We start from the raw sequence: 20872 nt of genomic DNA, 5'->3' as shown, positions 1-20872 counted from the left end.
AGATGAATGGCACGTTTGTCCCCGTCCTCCTCCTCCTCTCCCTCCCCCACTCCTTGTTCCACCCCTCCCCTACCTCACACCTGGATGCATCTGTCCCTGCCTCCAGGAGACAAAGCTGCTGTGGGCGCCATCCTGCTCGAACTGCGGGGACTTGTTTGCACAGTGCTCTGCTTACTGATGCCCTAGCACCAGGAGAACACAAAGTAAATCACAATCTCATTAAGCTCATGCTTAATGAATGTGTTGAAGTACCTTTCTGACTGGAGGAAGAAAGGTTGAGCATTGAACAATGTTGCTATGATGGTAAGGTAAGTGGATGAGGCGGTGGGTGTAGGTGCAGTTTGCAGGACTGGGCGGGCAGAGCACAAGCAGCCATTCCACTGTACAAAAGCTCAAATAGGATTTTATTGTCAGTTTGCAAAACAGATTTAAAAGATCTTCTTTATTTGAAGCAGTCACAAGTAATGACTCACCATTGGATAAGCCAGTTCCTGTCTACAAAAAGTAGTTAGCCTAGTTAACTAAGGTCACATTTCTGAAAGCAGTGCAAAAGAGCACGGAGATGTTTTTCTGTCTGCTGCAATGAGCAGAGCTGGCTCTGCAGTGTTCTCCGGCAGCAGAATGTTTGTTGCAGATCGGAGGCTGCAGGCAGCCCGTGGGGCTGAAGCCAGCTGCTTTGTGAGAGCAAAGCTTTGTCGTCATTTGGGGGGAGGAATTGGAGGTGATGCATCATGCATTGCAAATACCCCAGTAAAGTGAAAATCTGCAGTCAATACAGGAGGCCTGAGGTTTCAGCATTCACAACAGAAGCCAGCTAACAGAAGCACTGTGGGAGCTGTATCAGCCTGTGCCCCTTCTCCCAAGAAGCTCAACAGCAAACATTTGTGCTCAGCTGCTACTTTAAAACACCACAGTCACTGTTCCAACAGCCCTTCTGCTACCTCTTCCATCAGAACTGTGCCTACAGACCCCAAATGAGGCTGGGGTGCTCTGCCTTATCCAGAATAACAAAAACGTGCAATGGCAGGAAGAGAAGTTTGCACCTGCAGTGCCCTGCCCATTTATCTCTTCTGTTATTTGGTGCACTGTCAATACATGACCCAGCCCCACCACTCCAATTTTTCTTTCTGAATCAGTCATAAGACAAGTAAATGGGAACCAAAGGCAACTGGGTGTGATGCCAGTCAGCTCCTGCAGAAAGCAGCTCACCTCATACTTGGGGCCAAGTGAGAACAAGGAACACCCCTGACCTGTTCCTGATCACAGTGCAAGCAGAACCCTTTGGGCATTCCCTCTTTAAAAACAACAGCAACAACAGCATCACTGAAAGCTCGTTGAAGTCCACAGACCAAATCACCAGAACAGAAACAAGCAATGGGAGATGGCAGAGGTCTGAAGTAGCTGCAAAAGGAGCGTTAGGGCTTCAGAGGGGTTGGTTAGTTTGGTCTGTCATACCAGTTAAGAAAGCAGAGAAGTGAGAGAGTTTTGTATTAACAGAGTTCAAAAAAGAACATTCAGAGCTCTGATTCTGGCTGGAAGTTCTGTGTACCAAAGTAATACCAGAAGGAATAAAAAAATATCATCTACCAGGCAACTGCTGTGCAAGTTTGATGAGACACCCACTCCCACAACTCCAGCACCACTGCTCTCTCTCCAGCTTGCACACATACCCAGCACCAGCCATGTGTCTGTGCCTTGCAGCACGTTGCTCCAGCAAGCAGGCTATTACTTACTGCATTTTCTTTGCTATCTCAGACAACACAGAACAGCATCATTTTAACCCCCAACTCCATCTTGGATGCAACCACCTGGTTGTGCGCATGGAGTCCAACTCCTCATATTGTGCAGAGCAGGCAGTGCCCTGGATCATCACTGATCCTACAAGGATCATTACTGTGACAAACAAATAGTAAATCAAAGCAACCACTGCGTTTAGAGTTACCAGCATGAGGGACGTGCTCACCACACTCAAATTCCAGACTGGTTTTAGGCAGGCATTCCCATCTTTGCTTTTCCCCATGGTGAGTTTAACTCTCACCTCACTACTTACAGCTGTGAGGGCAAATTTATGCCATGTAGTTTTACACATCCAACAGTCAGCTAGCCAAGACTCAGCTGGCACTGTCTAGGCTCCCTGTGAAGTTAATCCAAATAAATGTGTATCTCCAGAAGGCAAATAACTGCAGAGCTGTGGATCCAGAGAGCAACTCCTACCAGGAGCTCTGCAAAACACTCTGATCCCAGATCCAATCTATTGCTGCAGTGTCAGAGATGAGTCTGCACTCAGACGTTCCCTTCCCAAATCACACTGCACAGCTGTTTCTCTCCTGCCTTCATGCAGTGAAGTCACCTCTCTGAAGCTTCAGGCCTTCAGGCTCAAGCTTCCTCAAGCTGCCAGCTTGGAATTCCGTCCATCTTCACCAGGGTTCTACTGGTGAAACAGCAACAGCGGCAACTACAGGAGACGTGACAGGATTTAAAATTTAGAAAATAATTTAAAAAACCACAACAGAACAGTGAGGTAGTGGTGACCTAATTTCCTAAACTTTATGCTAACCACAACTTTAGGGTTTCAGAGACTTTGGTGCGTTATCAGCTTGCTCTAAAAATGCCTTATCTGCAAACCAGAAATGAGCATATCGCAGCTTTCAGACAAGCACCATCCAAAACAAAATGGAAGAATGCCACAAACTTGCATCCCCCCGAGTAAAAACCCAGAAACTTTATTATTCATACCAAACTCTTATACACAAAAGCTCCTATGTCTTTAAAAACATCTTAGCTCTTAGTCCATCACAACAACAACGCGTCACACAAATGATCCCATGCTCAGACTCCTACAATACAGACTTCATCTTTGGTAAACTGTGTTAGAAAAGCGTTCATTTTAATATCGCTTTGAATCAGGTCAAGAGAAGAGTGGTAACTCTATCAGCCAGAATGCTGAAAATCAACTGTGGAGAGAAAGTATGCTATGAAAATGCAGAAAGCTGCTTGCTTGAGGCCATGATGCTGGAAGGCAGAAGAGGCCCCACTGAGCAAAGCTTCTGGAATTCCCTGAGGACGGCATTGCAGTGGTGAGCAGGAACCTGGGGATGTTGTGCACTCAGTGCTAAAAGCACTCAAGAGATTCTGCACCAGATAACAGTTCAGGTGCAGGGCCTTGAAAGAAGATCTGAAGGGAAGCCTATATAATAGATTAAAGAACCAGAGCCAAAGGGCACCGAAAGTGAAAACACTGCAGGGCAGCGTGAAATGAGATGAGCAGCAATCCAGAGACCACTTTAAACCTCTTAAAAATATACAGAGGTACTCATTTAATTACACATTGGACACAACCAAGAGCAGTTTTGGTTTGCTCTTCTCTTCCCTGTTTCAGCTCTTTACATTTGCACATCATGTTACTGTTACAGAACAACAACAAAACCCACCCAAAAAATGCAACTAAGCTGAACAAGGACTGGATCAGGGAAGGAACAGAGCCATGGCAGCTGTGTGCTGCACCAGCCCACCCTGCACAGTCACGGTGTCAGCACTCAGCCACAACCCACCGTGCTGCTCAGCAGGAAGGGTTGAGCCATTACACTGCTCACAAGGGGGTTTCTACTGAAAGCCAGGAAAGCAGCAGATATGCAGGGAGGAAAAGCACCTCCATCCTTAACTATGGCTCACAACGAGATATGTGACTGAGAAAGTTCACTGTGATACCCCAGAATCAGTGAAAAGCAAAGCATGTGGTCATTCTTACAGGAGGTACTGAAATGAAAGAGCAACATAGAAAGAAAAACAGAGGTAAACAGATTTGCTTCAGTGCTTGCTTAACTCAGACAAACGTAACTTGGAGAAGAAAACTGAAGTTTTTAACTGAGCTTGGAGGGGACTTACTAAACAGCAGGTCAGCCTGGATCCAGCTGAGCTCCTGGATCAGCTGTTTTCTGTTGGCCCAGTCTCCTGTGAAAAGCCAAGAACAGAAATTCAGCTCCAAGGGCTCAGAAATAATAAATCACAGAGAGCCCAGGCCACCTGAATTGTTTTTTTTTTCCAGGAAAGAAGGGAAGAATAAAGTTGTTCCAAAAACCTTCCTCAATTTTCCTTGTTCCACTACCAAGTAGACAAAAAGCATCAGCTTTTCTCATTTGCTCTGAGTTAAGTACCTCAAATGCTGTGGACTGCTGACATAGAAAACACGTTCTTAACACAGAACATTTCTTACATCCAGCCAAGCATTAGCAAAGCCTTTAGCCTCCCTCAATATCCTCTTCTTAAATTGCAGCCCTGAGCTCCCCTGCCACGCTGCTGCAGTTTTCCAAGTGATTATTACTCAGCAGAACTGCCTTGAGGACAGAGGAAGACACTTCTCATTGCTTCCCAGCTTCTAAGCACACATGTTTTAAGTCAACTGTTTTGCTTTTCTCCAGCCTTACTTCAAGCCTCGAGCACAGACATCCCTGGTTCCGTCTGGCCTTACTAATATTGCTAATGCAACATTTAAAGGCTGCTGCATGAACAGGAAACTGGGATCTATTTGTGCCCACAGGCCCCAGGCACCATTCCTCAGCTTGCCTCCAGCAAACAAATCCCTTGATAACAACAAGGCACGATAGGTTCACTTTTCCGTTTAAAGGAAATGGGCAAAACTCAGTGCCAATTTTCCAGCAAAATGTGCACTTCATTCCTTTTATAAGCAGCTCTTGCAGAGACAGTTACCCAGCAGTGGAAATAAAGCTAGGCAAGGAAACAAACCTGCAGGAACCAAGTCCTACTTGTCACACTGTCAGTGAGGCACTGAATCACCGCGTTCCAAGAGCCAACTTCAGAGCAAGCAGGCACCAATCTGTGAACCTCATGAAAACCAAACACCAGCATTATATGCAATGCACACGCATGCACAGTCCTGTCTTGCTTGGATTTGAGAAACAAGGTCCTGAGGTAAGGTTGATTAGAATAGCTTATCTTCTGAATAACAGCACAGGGACATTCTCCTGCTTAAGTACAATGAGCAGAGTTCTCTCCAGAATAGCCCAGGCTCTTCCGCTGTAGCACCAGGCAGACCAGAACCGTGACAGCTCTGCACTGAAGAACCCCAGCATTTATTTCAGCCACCAGGAGCAATTTCTCCCAGTACGTACATTCCATAAGATCAGAACTTACAGCATCAGGAAAATTCTATTTCAGTCTTTAGAGAACGCAGTAAGCCTTAAACATGCACCCAGGAATCTTCTGATGCTTGACGTCTGTTTCCACGTGAGCCCATGGAGGTACGTGCACAAACCCCACTGTTTGTTAGCAGGACGGGAAACCCTGGTTTGAAAACACACCCCAGAGTGTTCTGGTGTTAACAGAAACATTACCAAATGCATGATAATAAATTCTATCTCAGAAAATACTGGCCTACTAACTGTTGCCCAGGATTCTTATCAGTCAGAAGCAGTGAATCCCTTGTCTCATTCACCATATGGGCAGCACTCTCGGTTCGTCTGAAGAACAGGACATTACACCATCCCACCTTATGGCAGAAGAGTGAATTATAAAGATACTGCAAGACTCAACTGCACAAAATGCATATAATATGGAAAGAGAAGCCCATATTCCAAAAAGCTTTGATCCCCCTGAAAATTAACATCCAGATGGAGCATCCATGCGTCCAAATGTGGGTGCCACAGACTGAAATCACTGCAACAATGGCACAGAGAGGCCTCCTTGCTCTGGTACCTACCACAGACAGACAGACAGCACCTGAGATGTGATCTGTGGAGAGAAGAGGAGCGCTCTTGGTGGAAGCCAGGTGACCCAGGACCACTCCTGAGGAATCTGCAAACCAGCACAGAACTGCAGAGCACATCTCCAGCTGCTTTTTGCCTCTGCAAGCTCCCACTGAGCCACTGCAAATGACCCAAAATCTTTGCTGCAGCCTTTGGACTTACTTCTCTTGTGCCAGCTGCTCCCCACAACTGTGGGGTGTCCTGGGCACCCTGCAATAAGCTGTAGAATGGAAGGAGCAAAGAGATGCTCATCCCTAAAGGGGCACTTGCTCATCCACAAAAAGTGAAAAGAAACACAGCAGGGGTAAATCAGCTCTGAAGGAACACTTCTACTGTTTCCATGGAAAGGAAAGGACTTGGGATAGAAAGCAGAAAAAAAGACTTATCCCCAGGTAGCATGGGTCACTCTATGCTGCTCTAAGGGTTAGACTAGGTGAGACAGAGGTGAGACAGGGAGGTCACAGCGAGTCCCCCAAAAGCTGGGCAACACCTGCAGGTGGCACATGGACAGTGCAGGATGGGTGGTGCAGTGGAACTGCCAGGTCACAGCCTGAACCACTGCGTGAGCACATGAGTACCTCGAGCGGGGGAGCCTTCCTCTCTCTCCATCTCAGCAGTGCTCCCAGCAGCACACGTACAGTCAGTCTGCACAGGTCTCCCCCCCAGCCCCTCAGCCCCCTCTCACCTTTCAGCACACCATAGTTCAAACACAGAAGGCTGCATTCCTCAGCTCACCACTTTCTTCAAAACTGTTGCTGGGAGGGATGAGTCGATTCCTCTTTCTTTGATATCCTGTTCTATAGCTCCTCTATCTCAAATAAAGGCTCTGTCATCGCCTCTACAGGTGGCTTGCTGTACAAGCAAGTTTGCTTTACAGGTGGGAAGGGGCAGAGGACATCTGTAACAATCAGAACGATCAGTGCAGTGGAAGGAGGTGTAACCACAAAGGGACTAGCACAACAGAAAGGTGTTACAAAGACAAAGGAAAGCGCTCACCTGTCTCTGAAGATCCAGGCTCACAGGGAAAACTCCACAAGGGAGGGATCTCCAACCAGAGATCCTTGCCCACGCAGAGTCAGCCCTTCAATGAGGTCTAGGAGAGGTGCAGCCAGGCTCCCCTCATTCCATCATACAACTGAACTGCCCTCACCTGTGCTCCCAGGGCTGGCTGGATCCTTTCCCCAGATGCTCCATCAGTGGTTCAGGCCCTGACTCTACACTTCCCAGACGGCATTTCTCAACAAATAACAGCCAAAGGGGGAAACGGTTATTCCCCTGCTGTTTTCCATGCTGCCCGTAACTATCCCACCTCTGCTGTGCTGGTTGGCAGAGCTGACAACAGGATCTTCTCACGAGCCAGCAGGATGAGGAAGTGAGCAGAGCTTTTGGAAATGTGCCTGCTGTCAGGGTGGGAGTTTGGGCCTGCCCCAGCACCACGCATTTCCACCACACGACACGGGAGGTGGCAAAGGTGTCGGAGCCAGTGGAGAGCTGGTGGAGCAGGAGGAAGCTTGCATGCCTGGCAGTTGGGGGGGACAGGAGGTAGCGGCACACATCACAGCCATGGGCAGTGCAGACAGATGGCGTTGGACATGATGTACGGGGTCTTGATGACTGGGGCTTCAGGGGCTGGCCGTGGTCACTGTGGAGAAGGGAAGAGCGTGGACAGCAGTTGTGGAGACAGGGCACCTACCCTGGGCTGCAGCCCCTACAGCAGAGTTGCAGGGTTTCAGGCTGCACAAAAACCCCTTTGTCTCATTTCGTCTTCAGAGTGACTCAAAATCGAACCCCAGCACTGTCACAGCCTGGGCAGAGCTCAGCAAAGGAACCCTAAACCTGTCAGCTCCCTTCCTACACCCCTCACATCACTTAAAGAATCCTCTCTTCCTTCAGCAATCCTAACCTCTCCCCAGGGGGCTGGGACCAAAGAGCTCTTCCTTGGTCAAGAACTCTCCATCCAACTCTCAAAGCTCTAACACAGCTCAGGCGTCTTCAGCTTGGTCATACCAGCAGTGAAGTGCACGCACCCACCTGCCACAGCTTTGCAAGAAGGCACCACTCCCTGCTGAATTATCTGACGGGCCAGGTATGTCACACTAACAGGGAGAAAAGAAGAAGAAAAAACAACTGAGAGATGGAGAAAAAGGCCCTCACTAAACTCAGGACCTTGGGGCTCTCTCTAGGACACCTGGTGTCTCAGCACAGTTCACAGTTACTTCAAATGCACACAGCACCTACAAAAGCACCGCGCTCCAACAAGGAAGGAAAGCAAATCCACGATGCTCTGCAGGGCTCCCAGCTCTCAGCAGGCGACGCCTGCTCCGTGCACAGAGCATGCACAGAAACTGCACCTCATCTCTTCCCCATTTATCCCCACACCACTTCTACAGGCATTGTGGAAAGGCAATGGAAGGCTCGTGGAGAAGACTGAATGCACAGGAGATTTCTCACTTCTCTGGTGCGAGAGCACTGCTTGTCTAGACGACAAATATTTTTCAAACAAGCACCAACCAACCATTGCAACTAACAACTGAAATGGCATTTCCCTGCAAAACCAAACCAACCAAAGAGCAGCCTGTCCAGAGGCCCCTCCTCACACACTTGCCAAAAAGGCCACAACCATTTTTCCATTTGCCAGGCTTACTCACAGAACTGCAGGCTTCTCCTCACCATGGAGACACAACGTGGACACAAACGGGCTGCTGGTGCAGGGAAGGCAATTTCACCTGAGCATCTCACCACAGACGCTCCCTGCGCTCTGCTTTCCTGCAAAGATACAAGGAGAAAAGCCTCAGCTCCTCCGAGCAACAACTGGAAACAACTCCAGAAAATCCCCCACCCAAAAGCAGTTCCTGGAGAGGCACAAAGCAGCCCTTCAAGGTTCACATGTGCTTACGCTGCGGCCTTCGCACAAACACGCTACCTTTGTGCTCCTGGCTCCTCAGGGCTCTTTTTCATCACCTCCTGGGCACAGCGCAATAGCTTTTCTTGTACAAGACTATGACCTATGTACATTCCTCCATCCCAAAATAAAGTCTGACATAGAGTTGCGGTGCAGAGATTGGATGCAAAGCACAGCCAAGAAACATGATCTGAAATGTGAAAGAATGCTTCTAGCAAGGAACAAGATCATGCAAAGAAAGGAGCAGGAAAGAAAACCAACCAACAAATAGGAAACAAAGACAATGGAAAGCAAAGCAGAAAGGCTCGCTGCAGGAAAACCAAAGAGGCAAAACAAAACAAAGAAGGAAAACAAAGCAAAGCAAAACAAGGTCGAGAGGTACAAGAGGAAAGCCAGTGAATTCAATAGACGATCAGGGCAAAGCAAAGAATCCAAGCAAAGGAAACGGATAAAAAAGCTCACCAATGCATAGCAATGGAAAGAAAGAACAAGAATTTAAAAGCAATACAGGGCCAAGATATTAACGCAAAACCAAAGAGCAAACCAAAGCCAAGCAAAACCAGGAAAAAGAAAGTACTAAAAAGCCAAGGAAAGCAAAGCAAAATCACCTGAAAACCTCGCAAACAGAAGGGAATGTGCTTAGGAAAGGAAAAAGGCCTTCAAAGAACAGAAACAGAAGGGAGAAGAAAATCAACAAAACTGGAAAAAAAACAATGCATTGCAATGCAGAAGGAGCAGGAAATCAAGACAGAAACAGCAGAAAAACAACAAGGAAAACAGAAAACAAGAATCACAGAATGGCCACAGTTGGAAGGGACCTCAAGGATCACGAATCCCCAACCCCCTGCCACATACAGGGCCACCAACCTCCCCATTTCATACCAGACCAGGCTGCCCAGGGCCCCATCCAACTGGCCTTGAACACCTCTAGGGATGGACGGGGCATCACAGACTCTCTGGGCAGCTGTTCCAGCACCTCACCACTCTCATAGCAAAGATTTTCCCCCTGACATCCAACCTCAATCTCCCCTCCCTCGACTCCAAACCATTTCCCCTTGTCCTGCTGTTATCTCCCCTTGCACAGAGCTGACTCCCCTCCTGTCTGTAGGCTCCCTTCACTTCAGGCACTGCAGGCTGCACTGAGGTCACCCCGCAGCTTTCTCTTCTGCAGGCCGAACAAGCCCAGCTCCCTCAGCCTGTCTTCGGAAGGGAGCTGCTCCTGCCCCCTTCTCATCTCTGTGGCTCCTCTGGCCCTCTCCAACAGCTCCCTGTCCTTCTTGCACTGGGGCTCCAGACCTGGACGCAGCCTCCAGATGGGGCCTCACAAGAGCAGAGTTGGGAGCACAGGGGGGACGATCACCTCCCTGTCCCTGCTGGCCACCCCTCTTCTTCTGGCCCTTTCCTGAGCCCCAAGGCCACCCATTAGGAAGACCAACAAGGAAACGGGGGAAAACCAGCAGAATTTCAGGGGAGAGCCGACCGGTTCATCGCCCCACAATTGCCAGCTCAAGCAAGGGACTTTTTGACCGGAAAGCTACGGAAAGAGGCAGCACCATTTGAAAAGGTTGGTTTCACTTTTATTCAATACAGAAGGATTTGGGTTGCATTTATCAACACAGCCCAAAACGAAACCCCAGTGTCCAGGATTTCTGCTTAGCAATGAGTCATTCAGCCACCAGGCAGACACAAGGAGAAGCCTGATCCTATGGCCACGTCACCTCCTCTCTCTCCAGGCCTGGCTAGCCGTATTTCAATCTCATACTAGACCGGCTCTGGCCCTGAAGAGACACATGCTGAAGGAACGCAGCATCACCATCTCTTGCCATAGCTGAAGTCCTGCCTCTGGCAAGTCCTCTTTGCTTGGAATGCAGCACAAGCCCTTCCCTTCCAGGTGCCTCAGTTCCTCTGCACTGTCTGTGAAAACCAGGCAACTCAGTCCGCTGCCTTTGGTGCCATCTCCGAGGAAGCATTCCAGCTGATTCGAGTGTCCTGTGGGCCTTCTCGCTCAAGCCCTGCTCGGTTCTTTTTGCTCTCCTTCTTGGCTTCCTTCCTCAGCCGAGCAGCACTTGCTTTGGGGTTTCTTCACTTTCTCCCAAGTCTGAGTCCCAAGACTGTGCCAGTCCGACAAGAATCAAGGCAGAAATGGTCAGGGAACCTTCACAGGTAACAAGTGGCTGACAGCTCGCTTGGGGAGCTCAAGTCACCCGCCTGGGCAGCTTTGGCTGCCAGCACTGGAAACCGCCTTCCTGGCATCAGGGCACGCCAGAAACTCCACCTCTATCTCGTTCCCAAAAGTCCCACACAAACCAGAACCCAAAGCCATCTCCTGCAAGGCAGCGCCTGCACAGGGCTTGGACACTGCCTGGCAGCACACACAGCACAGCAGCAGCAGATGAGCTTGCATCCCAAGATCCTGGCGTGCATCAGGAACACGCGCACACGGAAGGAAGGGCAGGACAAACGATGGCACTCTCAGCAGTGCCAGGCACAGCACCATAGGCCACAGCTACAGATTGTTCCCTCCCTGCCCATTGCCCGTGCCTTTCTATCAGCCTCAGAGAGCACGACTTACTGGCTTATGGCACCTGGAAACGCAGAGAAGCTGCAAAGTGTCTCCACAGAAGAGATGGTGGCACAGCACATTCTCTGCCAGCGTGGGCTCAGGGATCTCAGCTGGGGAGAAATGCCCTTCAGCAGCCACACAGCAGGCAGCCTGCACAAAACCTGCAGCTGCACCATCTTTTCCACCTGCCGAGGACAAGACTCCTCAAGCTTGAGCACTGCTCCACTTGCAGGCGAGAGGAGCAGGAGCTGAAAAGGACAGGAGGACATGAAATAAGGGAAAAGCTTAACAGAAAGCAGACATGCTGCAGACAGTGCCACCAGCTGTGTTTGAACAGCAATGCCTTAGCGCACGCTCACAGTAAGGCACACCTACCTTGCAAGGGCCGCGCAGGAAGGTTGTGACACAGGCACCCATTGCTCGATTGCTCCCCTGAGTCCCAACTCCATTTCTCAGCCACTCACATTCCTCGATGTTCTGCAACAGAAAAGTCACAAGACGGAAATTCAATTCATTGCAGACGTCCTCAAACCTCCCTTCTCAGGGCAGTCACACTCATTTCTCTGCATGAGAACCTGGGGAGGGCTTACCGAGTGAGCAGCATTTACTGCCAGTTGGCAGCAGCAACCTATTCCTAACTCTAAACTCCTAACAGTAACCTAGGCCTAACTCTAAACTCCTAACAGTAACCTAGGCCTATTGCTAAAACTAAACTTAACACTAAAACTAAGCTAACAATGAAATCAACAACCAAACCCAGAAGTGGGACCTAACTCCTACAGGGGGAATATGGAACTGGGGGCCCGCAGAACCGCAGAGGAGCAACAAGGTGGAGGAGGAGCAGATGTTAGCAAGGCCACCCAGCTAATGCCGGGGGCGGGGGCCACGCAGCGGGTAAGGAGCCGAGCGCCCGGGCCAGCGATGGCGGAGCTGTGACCGCGCCAACACGGGGCCTGGCACGGTGGTGTGGTGCCAGGCCAGCTGTGCCGCAGGCGGATCCACCTCCATGGGCTCCTCTGGAGGCGGATCCACCTCCATGGGCTCCCCATGGTTGCTCACAGCGCTGGCCCGGGTGCGATGGAACCGGGCTCCCTTCCTCCTCTCCCTCCGCTGCCTGATGGTCATGGTGGGCCCTCTCCTCCTCTTCGGTTCTGGGGCCCCCAGCTCCCTCTTCCCATTTAAAACCACCCTCTCCTCCTCTCTCGCTCTCTTCGTGCTGGACATGGCTGCCACCTGCCCAGCACTCTCAGAGACGAGTGCGCTGGGTGGGGCAGCAGTGACCAAGGTGACGGCTGTGACATGGGGAAGGTTCCACAATGGCACCTGTGCTGCTGGGAGCGGCGTTCCGCACAGGATGAGGAGGGGGCTGCAGGGCACGGGACGGCAGCTGGAAGCGCTCCCTGTGCCCAGCGGGCAGCCCTTCTCTGCGGCCAGCAACAGGGCACAGAGGAGCCTGTCACGGAGTTGACCAGATCAATCTATGTCCGTGACAGGGGGGACAGGCCTCTGCCCTCCCCCCCCACCCCAGTCCCACAAAAAATGGGAAGGAAGGAAGGAAGGAAGGAAAAGAGCAGCGGCAACAATCTATGGAGGAAAACTTATTTTACTATAATATTGGAATACAAAATAACACAATATATACAATTTAATTGAAATTGAGATTAATAAATCAGACAAGATGAGAGAGAGAGTTCCCGGGACCGATTCAAACCTGAAAAGCTTGGAACAGCTAGGAAAGCACCCTCCAGCACCCACTGCCAGGCAGCAAGAGAGCGCCCCCCCCACCCGGAAGGGCCAGATCCCGTGACTGCTGTAATGTACAGGGATAGGTACTTGGAATCCCAATTCCTATTGGGAAACCATGACAAGCCGAACCTGAGGAAGGGTTTTCTGTACAATGATACAGAATGCAAGCTGTTAAAATAGAAGTTATGTATCCCAGAATTTACCATAAAAAAAAAACAGTTTTTATGCATCGGAAAACGTTTTGCTCATTTTCAGACTGCACAGAGAATCCACAGCTTGGAGTGGATTCTGGCCCTAGAATACGCACCAGCTGCTGATGGGGGTCTGCGGGTGTGGGTGGAGGTGGTCTGGAAGGCCTGGGAGGTCGAGAAGGTCTGCAGCTTCCACTGGTGAGAAGAGGGGAATCACTGCCACTAACAGTCTTGTTTTCATTTGAAGCAGCAGCTTCAGAGCTGTCCAGGCCCTTTGGGTTAGTCCTCTGTAGGAAAAGACAGAATGGAGAACCACAGAATCACAGAATCACAGAATTGTAGGGGTTGGAAGGGACCTCCAGAGATCATCGAGTCCAACCCCCCTGCCAAAGCAGGTTCCCTGTAGCAGGTCGCACAGGTAGGCATCCAGGCAGGTCTTGAACATCTCCAGAGAAGGAGACTCCACCACCTCCCTGGGCAGCCTGTTCCAGTGCTCCGTCACCCTCACTGTAAAGAAGTTCTTGCGCATATTTGTGCGGAACTTCCTATGCTGCAGTTTCCAGCCGTTTCCCCTTGTCCTGTCTCCACTCACCACTGAAAACAGTCTGGCCTCGCCATTCTGCCCCCCACACCTTAGATATTTATAGACCTGGATCAGGTCCCCTCTCAGTCTCCTTTTCTCAAGGCTGAACAGACCCAGTTCACTCAGCCTTTCCTCATAGCAGAGATGCTCCAGGCCCTTCACCATCTTCGTGGCCCTCCGCTGGACTCTTTCCAAGAGATCCTTGTCTTTTTTGTACTGGGGTGCCCAGAACTGGACGCAGTGCTCCAGATGAGGTCTTACCAGGGCAGAGTAGAGGGGGAGGATCACCTCCTTCGACCTGCTGGCCACGCTCTTTTTAATGCACCCTAGTAAGCCATTGGCCTTTTTGGCCACAAGGGCACACTGCTGGCTCATGGCCAACCTGTCATCCACCAGGACACCCAGGTCCCTTTCCGCAGGGCTCCCCTCCAGCAGGTCATCCCCCAACCTGTACTGGTGCATGGAATTATTCCTCCCCAGATGCAAGACTCTATACTTGCTTTTGTTAAACCTCATCTGTTTTTTTTCTGCCCAGCTCTCCAGGCTGTCCAGGTCTTGCTGAATGGCAGCACAGCCTTCAGGCGTGTCAGCCAATCCTCCCAACTTCGTATCATCAGCAAACTTGCTGAGGGTGGCCATCAAGGCCTCATCAAGGTCATTGATACACACAGATTCTCCCCCTAAGCTCAGTTCTGGATATCGCCAGAGAATTAGCACTAACCGTCAAGGTTTTGACGAGGAGCGATGAATTAATCATCAGCATCTCAACTTTTCAAGCCCTTCACTTCAATAGCTGCCTTCATTCACTTGGCACTGTGCAGTTACACCTAGCAGTGCAGCAGTCTGATACATCTGTACCCCACTGAGCACAGTTCAACGCATCTACACCTTCCTGTCTAAAGCACTGAGGTAATCCAGTGGATTGGCAGGTCAAACACGGAGGCCATAAGGTTTCATTTCAGACCAACGCCTTCAAAATTACCTTCTTATAAACACCCTGTAGGTAGGCAAGCCTAGTTAAACCACAAGGCGTAAGAGATCCAGTAGAATCACCCACTGACCTTAGCATCCATGTCAAATGTACCTTTGCCCCATCCCGGGTGTGGTACACGTGACAATTCACACCGCGCCACAACAACCTGAAGCGAATGACCGTCATGCACAAAGCCTTGGGGATGTGCAGTCTGCACAACCATCGCCTCGCTTTCCCTTGGCCCTAGGAAGTGCTGCTGCTGCTTGAATGTTACTGTCAAAAGTGAAGCCTTTCCTCTTTGGTGTTTTGGCTTCCATCAGGCTTTTTAAGACAACACTGCACATGAAATGTAATCCTGCACTCAGCACTAAGTGCTGTAGCTATGTTCCAGAGCACTTACGTGATCCTTACAACGGATCCTTCAGGAACACCAAAAGCTCTGTTAGGTGGGACTAAAACCACACAAGCTCTTATCACTATTATTGGGCATTCCGTACCCAAGCAGGGAAGCACTTTTCTGAGCAAAGAAAGGAAACAGAACTAGATAAAACTTCTACAGGAAGACTCCAGGCTACTCAGCTAAGTGAGCCGTGAGTTCTCCTGCCTTCTTACACATCAACTCAGCTATTCCAGAGCTCATCTGAGCGTGCTGCACATGGTACAAACACTTAACATACTCGCAGGACTGGAAACCCATCAAAGTGGCTTGGTGCTCACTGCATGTGGTCACTCCTATCCCACCAGGTTGCATGGGGCATCATCCCAAATCAGTCTTCAAACTGCAACTGTTCTCTTTCGGTATCTTCTCAACAAAGCAAACAGTTCTGATACCTCCGTGCTGTGAAACAGAAATGTAAAAGGCATGCACCGTGCTGTTTGTGCACCAGAGGCACTTCTTTAAGGATTATATTTATTTTTATGCAGTCTGATTTGTCGCTGGGAAACTAAATCTCAAATAAATCTTTTTATTTTGGGCTTTTCGTTTGTATCCTTGACTCGAGAACGGAAGCTGCACTCAGCACACATTAGAAGGAGAAAAACTGCCTACTGCTGCTGTGCTCCCTGAAACAGTTCTGCACAGCAGGGACAGTCAAGTTAAGAGACTCAACCACGTGTCCTCAAAACAGAACAGAATTTGCCCATGATACTGAAAACCTGCACTCAGCTCAAGCATTTTCACAAGAGCTATAAATCCAAGAATACCGTATGTGAAGTGGCTCAGTTTTTGAACTAGGAATGTCGACTGATGTATGAGAGCCAATGCAATACCATGCTTATTTCAGTCCTTTTAAGGCAGAAATTTACTAAGCCAGCTGCTGTGGCAGCCGAAACCTTACTGGCCTCATCAACACTGCACTCCTAACACCAGGTGCTGTCCTCACAACAGAGGCAGCAGGATACACACGCACCTCACAGCAGCACACTCAGTTGCTCAGTGAAGATTAACTGAACCTAAGCTAAACCTTTCTATGCAACCTTCCCAGCTGTGGCTCCGTACCTGTGAGTGCTTGTAAAACATGCCAACCGTATGCGCTGCTGGACTCAGCCACACCAAAGCACCTGTTCTGATGCCCAAGGCTGACAGTCCACGCAGTTGTACAACTTTAAACGAAGCAGATAAAGAAAAACCTGCCAACAGTCAGTTTCCAAATGCAAAGCCAGCGCTCTCACGTTACGTTGAGCGAGTACAGAGCAGTTCTGCTGAATGCTGGAAAAAGGGTCCTACTGCTGGTTACGTTAAAGAAAGTTGCAATTAACTTGCTCTGAAAGACAATTCCGTATCTGAATGTAAACAGTACAGTTCTTCTTAAGGACGTGCTCAGAACTTCACAAATTGTTCAGTCATCGTGTTTGTAAACCGTGCAGCCCCTCGTTCAGAAATGCAAACGTTGAGTGCAAAAACCAGGGAAAAAAGTCTTACCGAGCACCATTTCTTGCTCTTTCTTCCTCTGAAATCCTCTCCCCGGCTGGTAGCAAATTCCTGCAGCTTGAGAACCGCTCTCTCTGACCTGCTCCATTCCCTTTCTCTGTGCACAGGGTAGCAGAAAGGCATTGGAGCAGGTCCAAATTTGGCTGCTCTCCAGAAAGTGTTCCAGCAATTCAGATGAATATTGTTCATCTAATATAGCAATTAGATTTGCAAACGTTTCTCAACTGCTCATTCAGCTACCTTGCAAGCGTTTGCCTGTTGTGCCAGCACTCGCAACGTGCAGCACTGAAACGCTCACGTCCGTAGCACAGATACTTCATCCCACTGAACTGAACGACTGCCATCAACAAGGAAATCAGTTACCAGCTCCCAGCTGGTGGGAACTAACAGCAGCTGTGAGCCACAAAGTGGGATGTAAGCTCTCACCGTGACCTGCTGTTCAAGGGAGCTATTCTACTTCCAGAAGCAGAGACTTCACTCCAAAGGCTGCTCAGGCAACAACGCACGGCCAGTCAGAGCCCTTACGCTGTGCAGCACGTTACACGGCACCTTTTCAAGGTCTCTCTCTTTTCTCACCTGCTCCACACACCTCATCGTCGTGGAACCCTCTGCTGAACTGCTTTCCAACAGCTGCCCTGCACATGGAGCACAAAACTGTATTCAGTCCCACTGTCTGCGTGACTTTTCCTACTTGCCAGCATTTTGTTCTCAGTATGTTAATTTAAGGCAATGGTTTCCCATTGTTCTTTCACTTCTTCCAAGCACTGCACCTGAGGGAAATCTCTTACTTTCACCTCAGCCCTGCTCTACAAGCCTCACGGTATTTGGGCTTTCTTTTGAAAAAGCAAAACAAACAACAAAATCACACTCCATCAGAGCACGCCATCCATCTTTTAAACACACTTACGTATTTGGATGCAACCAGAAACTGACTTCATTTAGTCCTACAAAAAAACAAAAACACCTCTCTGGCACAAGCCAACTCATCGTCCAGCTGCTTTCCACCACAGAGAGCCTGTTGCATCCTGCAGAAATCACCTCCCATCCAGTTCTAGTCTGCACACTGCGCCACCCTCACAAGTGCGCCTCTGTCTGTCTCAACCAAAGGAACTGGAACGCCTTACTTTCATTTTAGTGTCCTGACACATTTTACACTTACTGAAGGCTTTCGGTTAAAGACTGTCCTTGACTTAAAGATTATCCGAGACCAATTAAACAGAAAAAAAGAGTGCATCTCCCTCTCCAGCAAAAATCTGTGTAAGCATTTCATTGAGATGCCTAACGAAAATTCAATACAAAGCTGTTTCCTAGCCAGAACGCTTATTACTGTGAGACTACATTTATCCGTTCTATATTGCTTTTCTGCTTGTAGGCTTATGAAAATTGAGGGAAGCTAAAGGCCTTCGTTACAGTAAGGCACAAGGGTAGCTCGTAATTGCTAAACAAAGTAAGCAAAGTTCAGAAAACTCAGGTGCTGATCTGATTGACGTTACAGGAATGCTGATAATCGCTGCTGATTATGACTCCACTCAAATAAAAGCACACAAAAGCTCTGGTCTCTACAAACACCAAGTCAATTAAACCACTCATTACCATCACTAAAACACTGCATCCAAGCATTCGGTAAAAAAAATCTCATGTAGATACCAGATCTCACGTAGATACCCGATCTCACGTAGATACCAGACCTCACATAGGTGGTACATTTAAGCTGAAAGTCACTCACTTCCTGTACTTGAGGCATCACCACTGGTCAGGAGCTCAGCATCTACCTGCATCCTGTCCACACGGACAGACAAATCCACCACTTCTGCTGGCTCTCTGTCACCAGGAAGATGCAGTGTTACCACTACCTGATCAACTGAAAAGTACAAGAAGAAAGTCTGGGTTTACCTTCATATATAATGAAAGAGGTCACAGTAATCAAGAAAAAATACACCACTTCTGCTTGCACTCTGCACAATTGCTTACACCTCGTGATACAGCCAATCACTCCCAGGTGTCAGCAAACTTATTATTCCTACAAAGCAGGGAGAACCAGAGCACAAGCTTTTTGCTGCCTAAAGGAAGGTGTGTCTTTATAGGAGAAATGCAGACTCTGGTTCTTGCCCACACTTCTTCAGTAATTAATATACCTGTCCTTGACGAGCTGTAGATAGAAGGTGTAATTCACCTCATTCTTCATTCAGAACAGCTACCAAGTCTATCTTGGGAGTAAAACATTGCACGTTTATCTCGTGACATGTAGTTTTGCATTTTGAATGTGAAGATTCTGTATCACATCCCTAGGTCAGAGGTGCTTTTTGGGTACATCCCAGTGTTTTGTTGAAATGCAATGGTAAACAGGCCTGCCTGAATCAACATCCAGTAACACACAGCATGACACCCGTCGTTACACAGAGCAGAGGAGTTATAATTGTCAGCTACAATCACAACAGGACAGCGACTACCAGGAGAAAAGCGCACTGCAGTGCTACTAACGTGCTGCACTTGGAGTGCCCACATCTGACAGTCAGGAAGCAAAAGTCAGAACAGGTGTGCAGCGTGCTGTAGCAGCACCAATTTGATCGTGGCTGTGATGCTCCACTTGGAAGCTCCACAGTGCACATACTGCCTAGAAGCTCACTGGTTCTAAGGCACGTTACACGGTACAACGTGCACCTGTGTAACACTACTTACAACATCAACTGCAGTCACTCATTTTCTCACCCAGCACCAGAAACCTATCAGTTTTTCGGCTATGTAAAAGGAACCACTCTTTCATTACACTTTCACTCCTGCACATAAAAGCAAAGTGAAAAACATCAGGCTTCCAACGATACCGTGACAGCTTGTAAAGAAATAAAGATGATAACAAAGGATTGTGAGGATGCTCAGAAATGCAATCCGTAGCAACAAAAGGAACACTCAATGCCCACCGCAGAGTTACACGCTGCACTCAATCTTGTACTTACGCTTCATACTGTTTCACTTCAAAGTTTCGTGAATATCCAGGGCAGCACTTCCCAGGAGGACATCAGACTTCAACGTTTGATGGCTCCAGACTCACAAGGTTGATTTACTCAGAGGAGTGACAATTCTGAAAAAAGAAATTGAGCACTAGTGTAAAGGTTTTTGGGTGAACTGAGCAATGTACACCAACTGTCACTTACAAATTATTTAAAAAGGCAGAGTACAAACTGTGGCAATGTGAAAAGCCTCCTTTGGCTGATAAGGTCATAGAACCACGATGCCGGAATCTCTGCCCAGCACGCAGGCAGCTCCATTTGTCTGCTGGTGGCACAGACCGTGAGTGACTGCCCCTAGAGAAGCCACCAGCAGGGCCACGTCTTGATGCAGAAGAAGAGGTAGGCTCCTGAACAGACTGCTGCTGAGTGCTGTCCTTCACTTGTGTTTGTACAATTCCCACCCTTCGTTGCTAAGCTACGTTGTTCAGTACTGTGAGTGAAGCTTTCTTTCTTTCTTTCTAGGATTGGTGACTTGTGCAGCAGATGCAGCAGGCATCTTGGGCTGCCCAAGCTTCCGCAGTGAACGTGTCCTGTTCCTGGTAAAGGTGTGGACGTTCCTGGACGTGAAGATATCTTCATGCGTTTCCATCTGCCCAGTCCCTCACCTGATACTGTTGGCCTTCGGGGCTACCCTGAGTTGCTGCATTGGCAGCAGATAACTGCTGGTTTGACTGCCTTCAGGGCTGTCAGGAAAGATGTCTTCTGCAAAACCCCTGAGCTACCAACTGCCAAGGACGTTGGTATGCTCCCAGGAATGACAGGAAGCAGATCATGGATGCGCAGCTACGGGATGTTGGTAAAGCCCAATATCTTCTATCTTTCCCTTTTCCATCCCCATTTCCACTCCGTCCTCATTCCGCTTTATCCCCTTTCCCTTCGCATCCCCATTTCTCCCCTCTTTCTCCCCCCTCTGTCTCCCCCTCTTTCTCCATCGCCTTTTCCCCGCCTTTTCTCTTCACCTTCCCTCAGCCCCGTTTCCGCAGGTTCCGCAGTGAGCGTGTCCTGTTCCTGGTAAAGGTGTGGGCGTTCCTGGACACGAAGGTATCTATCTTCATGCCTTGCCCATGTGCCCAGTCCCCCACCAGATGCTGTTTGCCTTTTGGCCCCCCTGATTTCTGCACTGCTGCGACCTGATCCTTGCAGAGGGGTAAGTGACACCTTTGTCCCTTCCGGAAAGCGCTCTCCACTTTCCTCTCGTTGATCATCGGCAGCGC

At 49.1% G+C, this 20872-nt stretch overlaps 1 protein-coding gene and 1 long non-coding RNA gene across 6 annotated transcripts; both read right to left on the bottom strand.

Moving 5' to 3' along the window:
- Positions 1-5184: 5184 nt before the first annotated feature.
- On the bottom strand, positions 5185-9439 carry LOC128088050 (uncharacterized). Its single transcript, XR_008210152.1, has 3 exons — positions 8411-9439; positions 7794-7858; positions 5185-7404 (listed from the first exon to the last, which is right to left on the bottom strand). It is a non-coding gene; the product is annotated as an uncharacterized LOC128088050 (long non-coding RNA).
- A 780-nt stretch (positions 9440-10219) lies between these two features.
- On the bottom strand, positions 10220-19984 carry LOC128088049 (uncharacterized). 5 transcript variants are annotated; one of them, XM_052698155.1, is made up of 7 exons: positions 19569-19984; positions 18377-18511; positions 17227-17291; positions 13281-13451; positions 11603-11704; positions 11237-11475; positions 10220-10786 (listed from the first exon to the last, which is right to left on the bottom strand). In XM_052698155.1, exons 2-7 carry the CDS (start codon positions 18426-18428, stop codon positions 10747-10749), a joined length of 669 nt encoding a protein of 222 aa, XP_052554115.1. In that variant the 5' UTR covers positions 18429-18511; positions 19569-19984; the 3' UTR covers positions 10220-10746. The 5 variants fall into 5 exon arrangements, 3 of the variants coding, with proteins under 3 accessions (XP_052554115.1, XP_052554114.1, XP_052554116.1); XM_052698154.1 differs by having other exon boundaries at positions 19605-19984; XM_052698156.1 differs by having other exon boundaries at positions 19614-19984.
- Positions 19985-20872: the final 888 nt, after the last annotated feature.

The sequence above is a fragment of the Tympanuchus pallidicinctus genome, unplaced genomic scaffold, assembly GCF_026119805.1.
Source record: "Tympanuchus pallidicinctus isolate F22 unplaced genomic scaffold, pur_lepc_1.0 scaffold32, whole genome shotgun sequence".
Classification (NCBI taxonomy): domain Eukaryota; kingdom Metazoa; phylum Chordata; class Aves; order Galliformes; family Phasianidae; genus Tympanuchus; species Tympanuchus pallidicinctus.
The sequence above is the reverse complement of the archived record's forward strand: the minus strand, read 5'-3'. Positions and strand labels throughout refer to the sequence as shown.

Excerpts from the sequence above, each read along its gene's own strand:
- LOC128088049 (XM_052698154.1), bottom strand. Across the intron at positions 13,452-17,226 it reads CGATGAGGTGTGTGGAGCAG|AGGACTAACCCAAAGGGCCT; the intron begins GTGAGAAAAGAG and ends CTTTTCCTACAG. Across the intron at positions 10,787-11,236 it reads TTTCCAGGTGCCATAAGCCA|GACTGGCACAGTCTTGGGAC; the intron begins GTAAGTCGTGCT and ends TGATTCTTGTCG.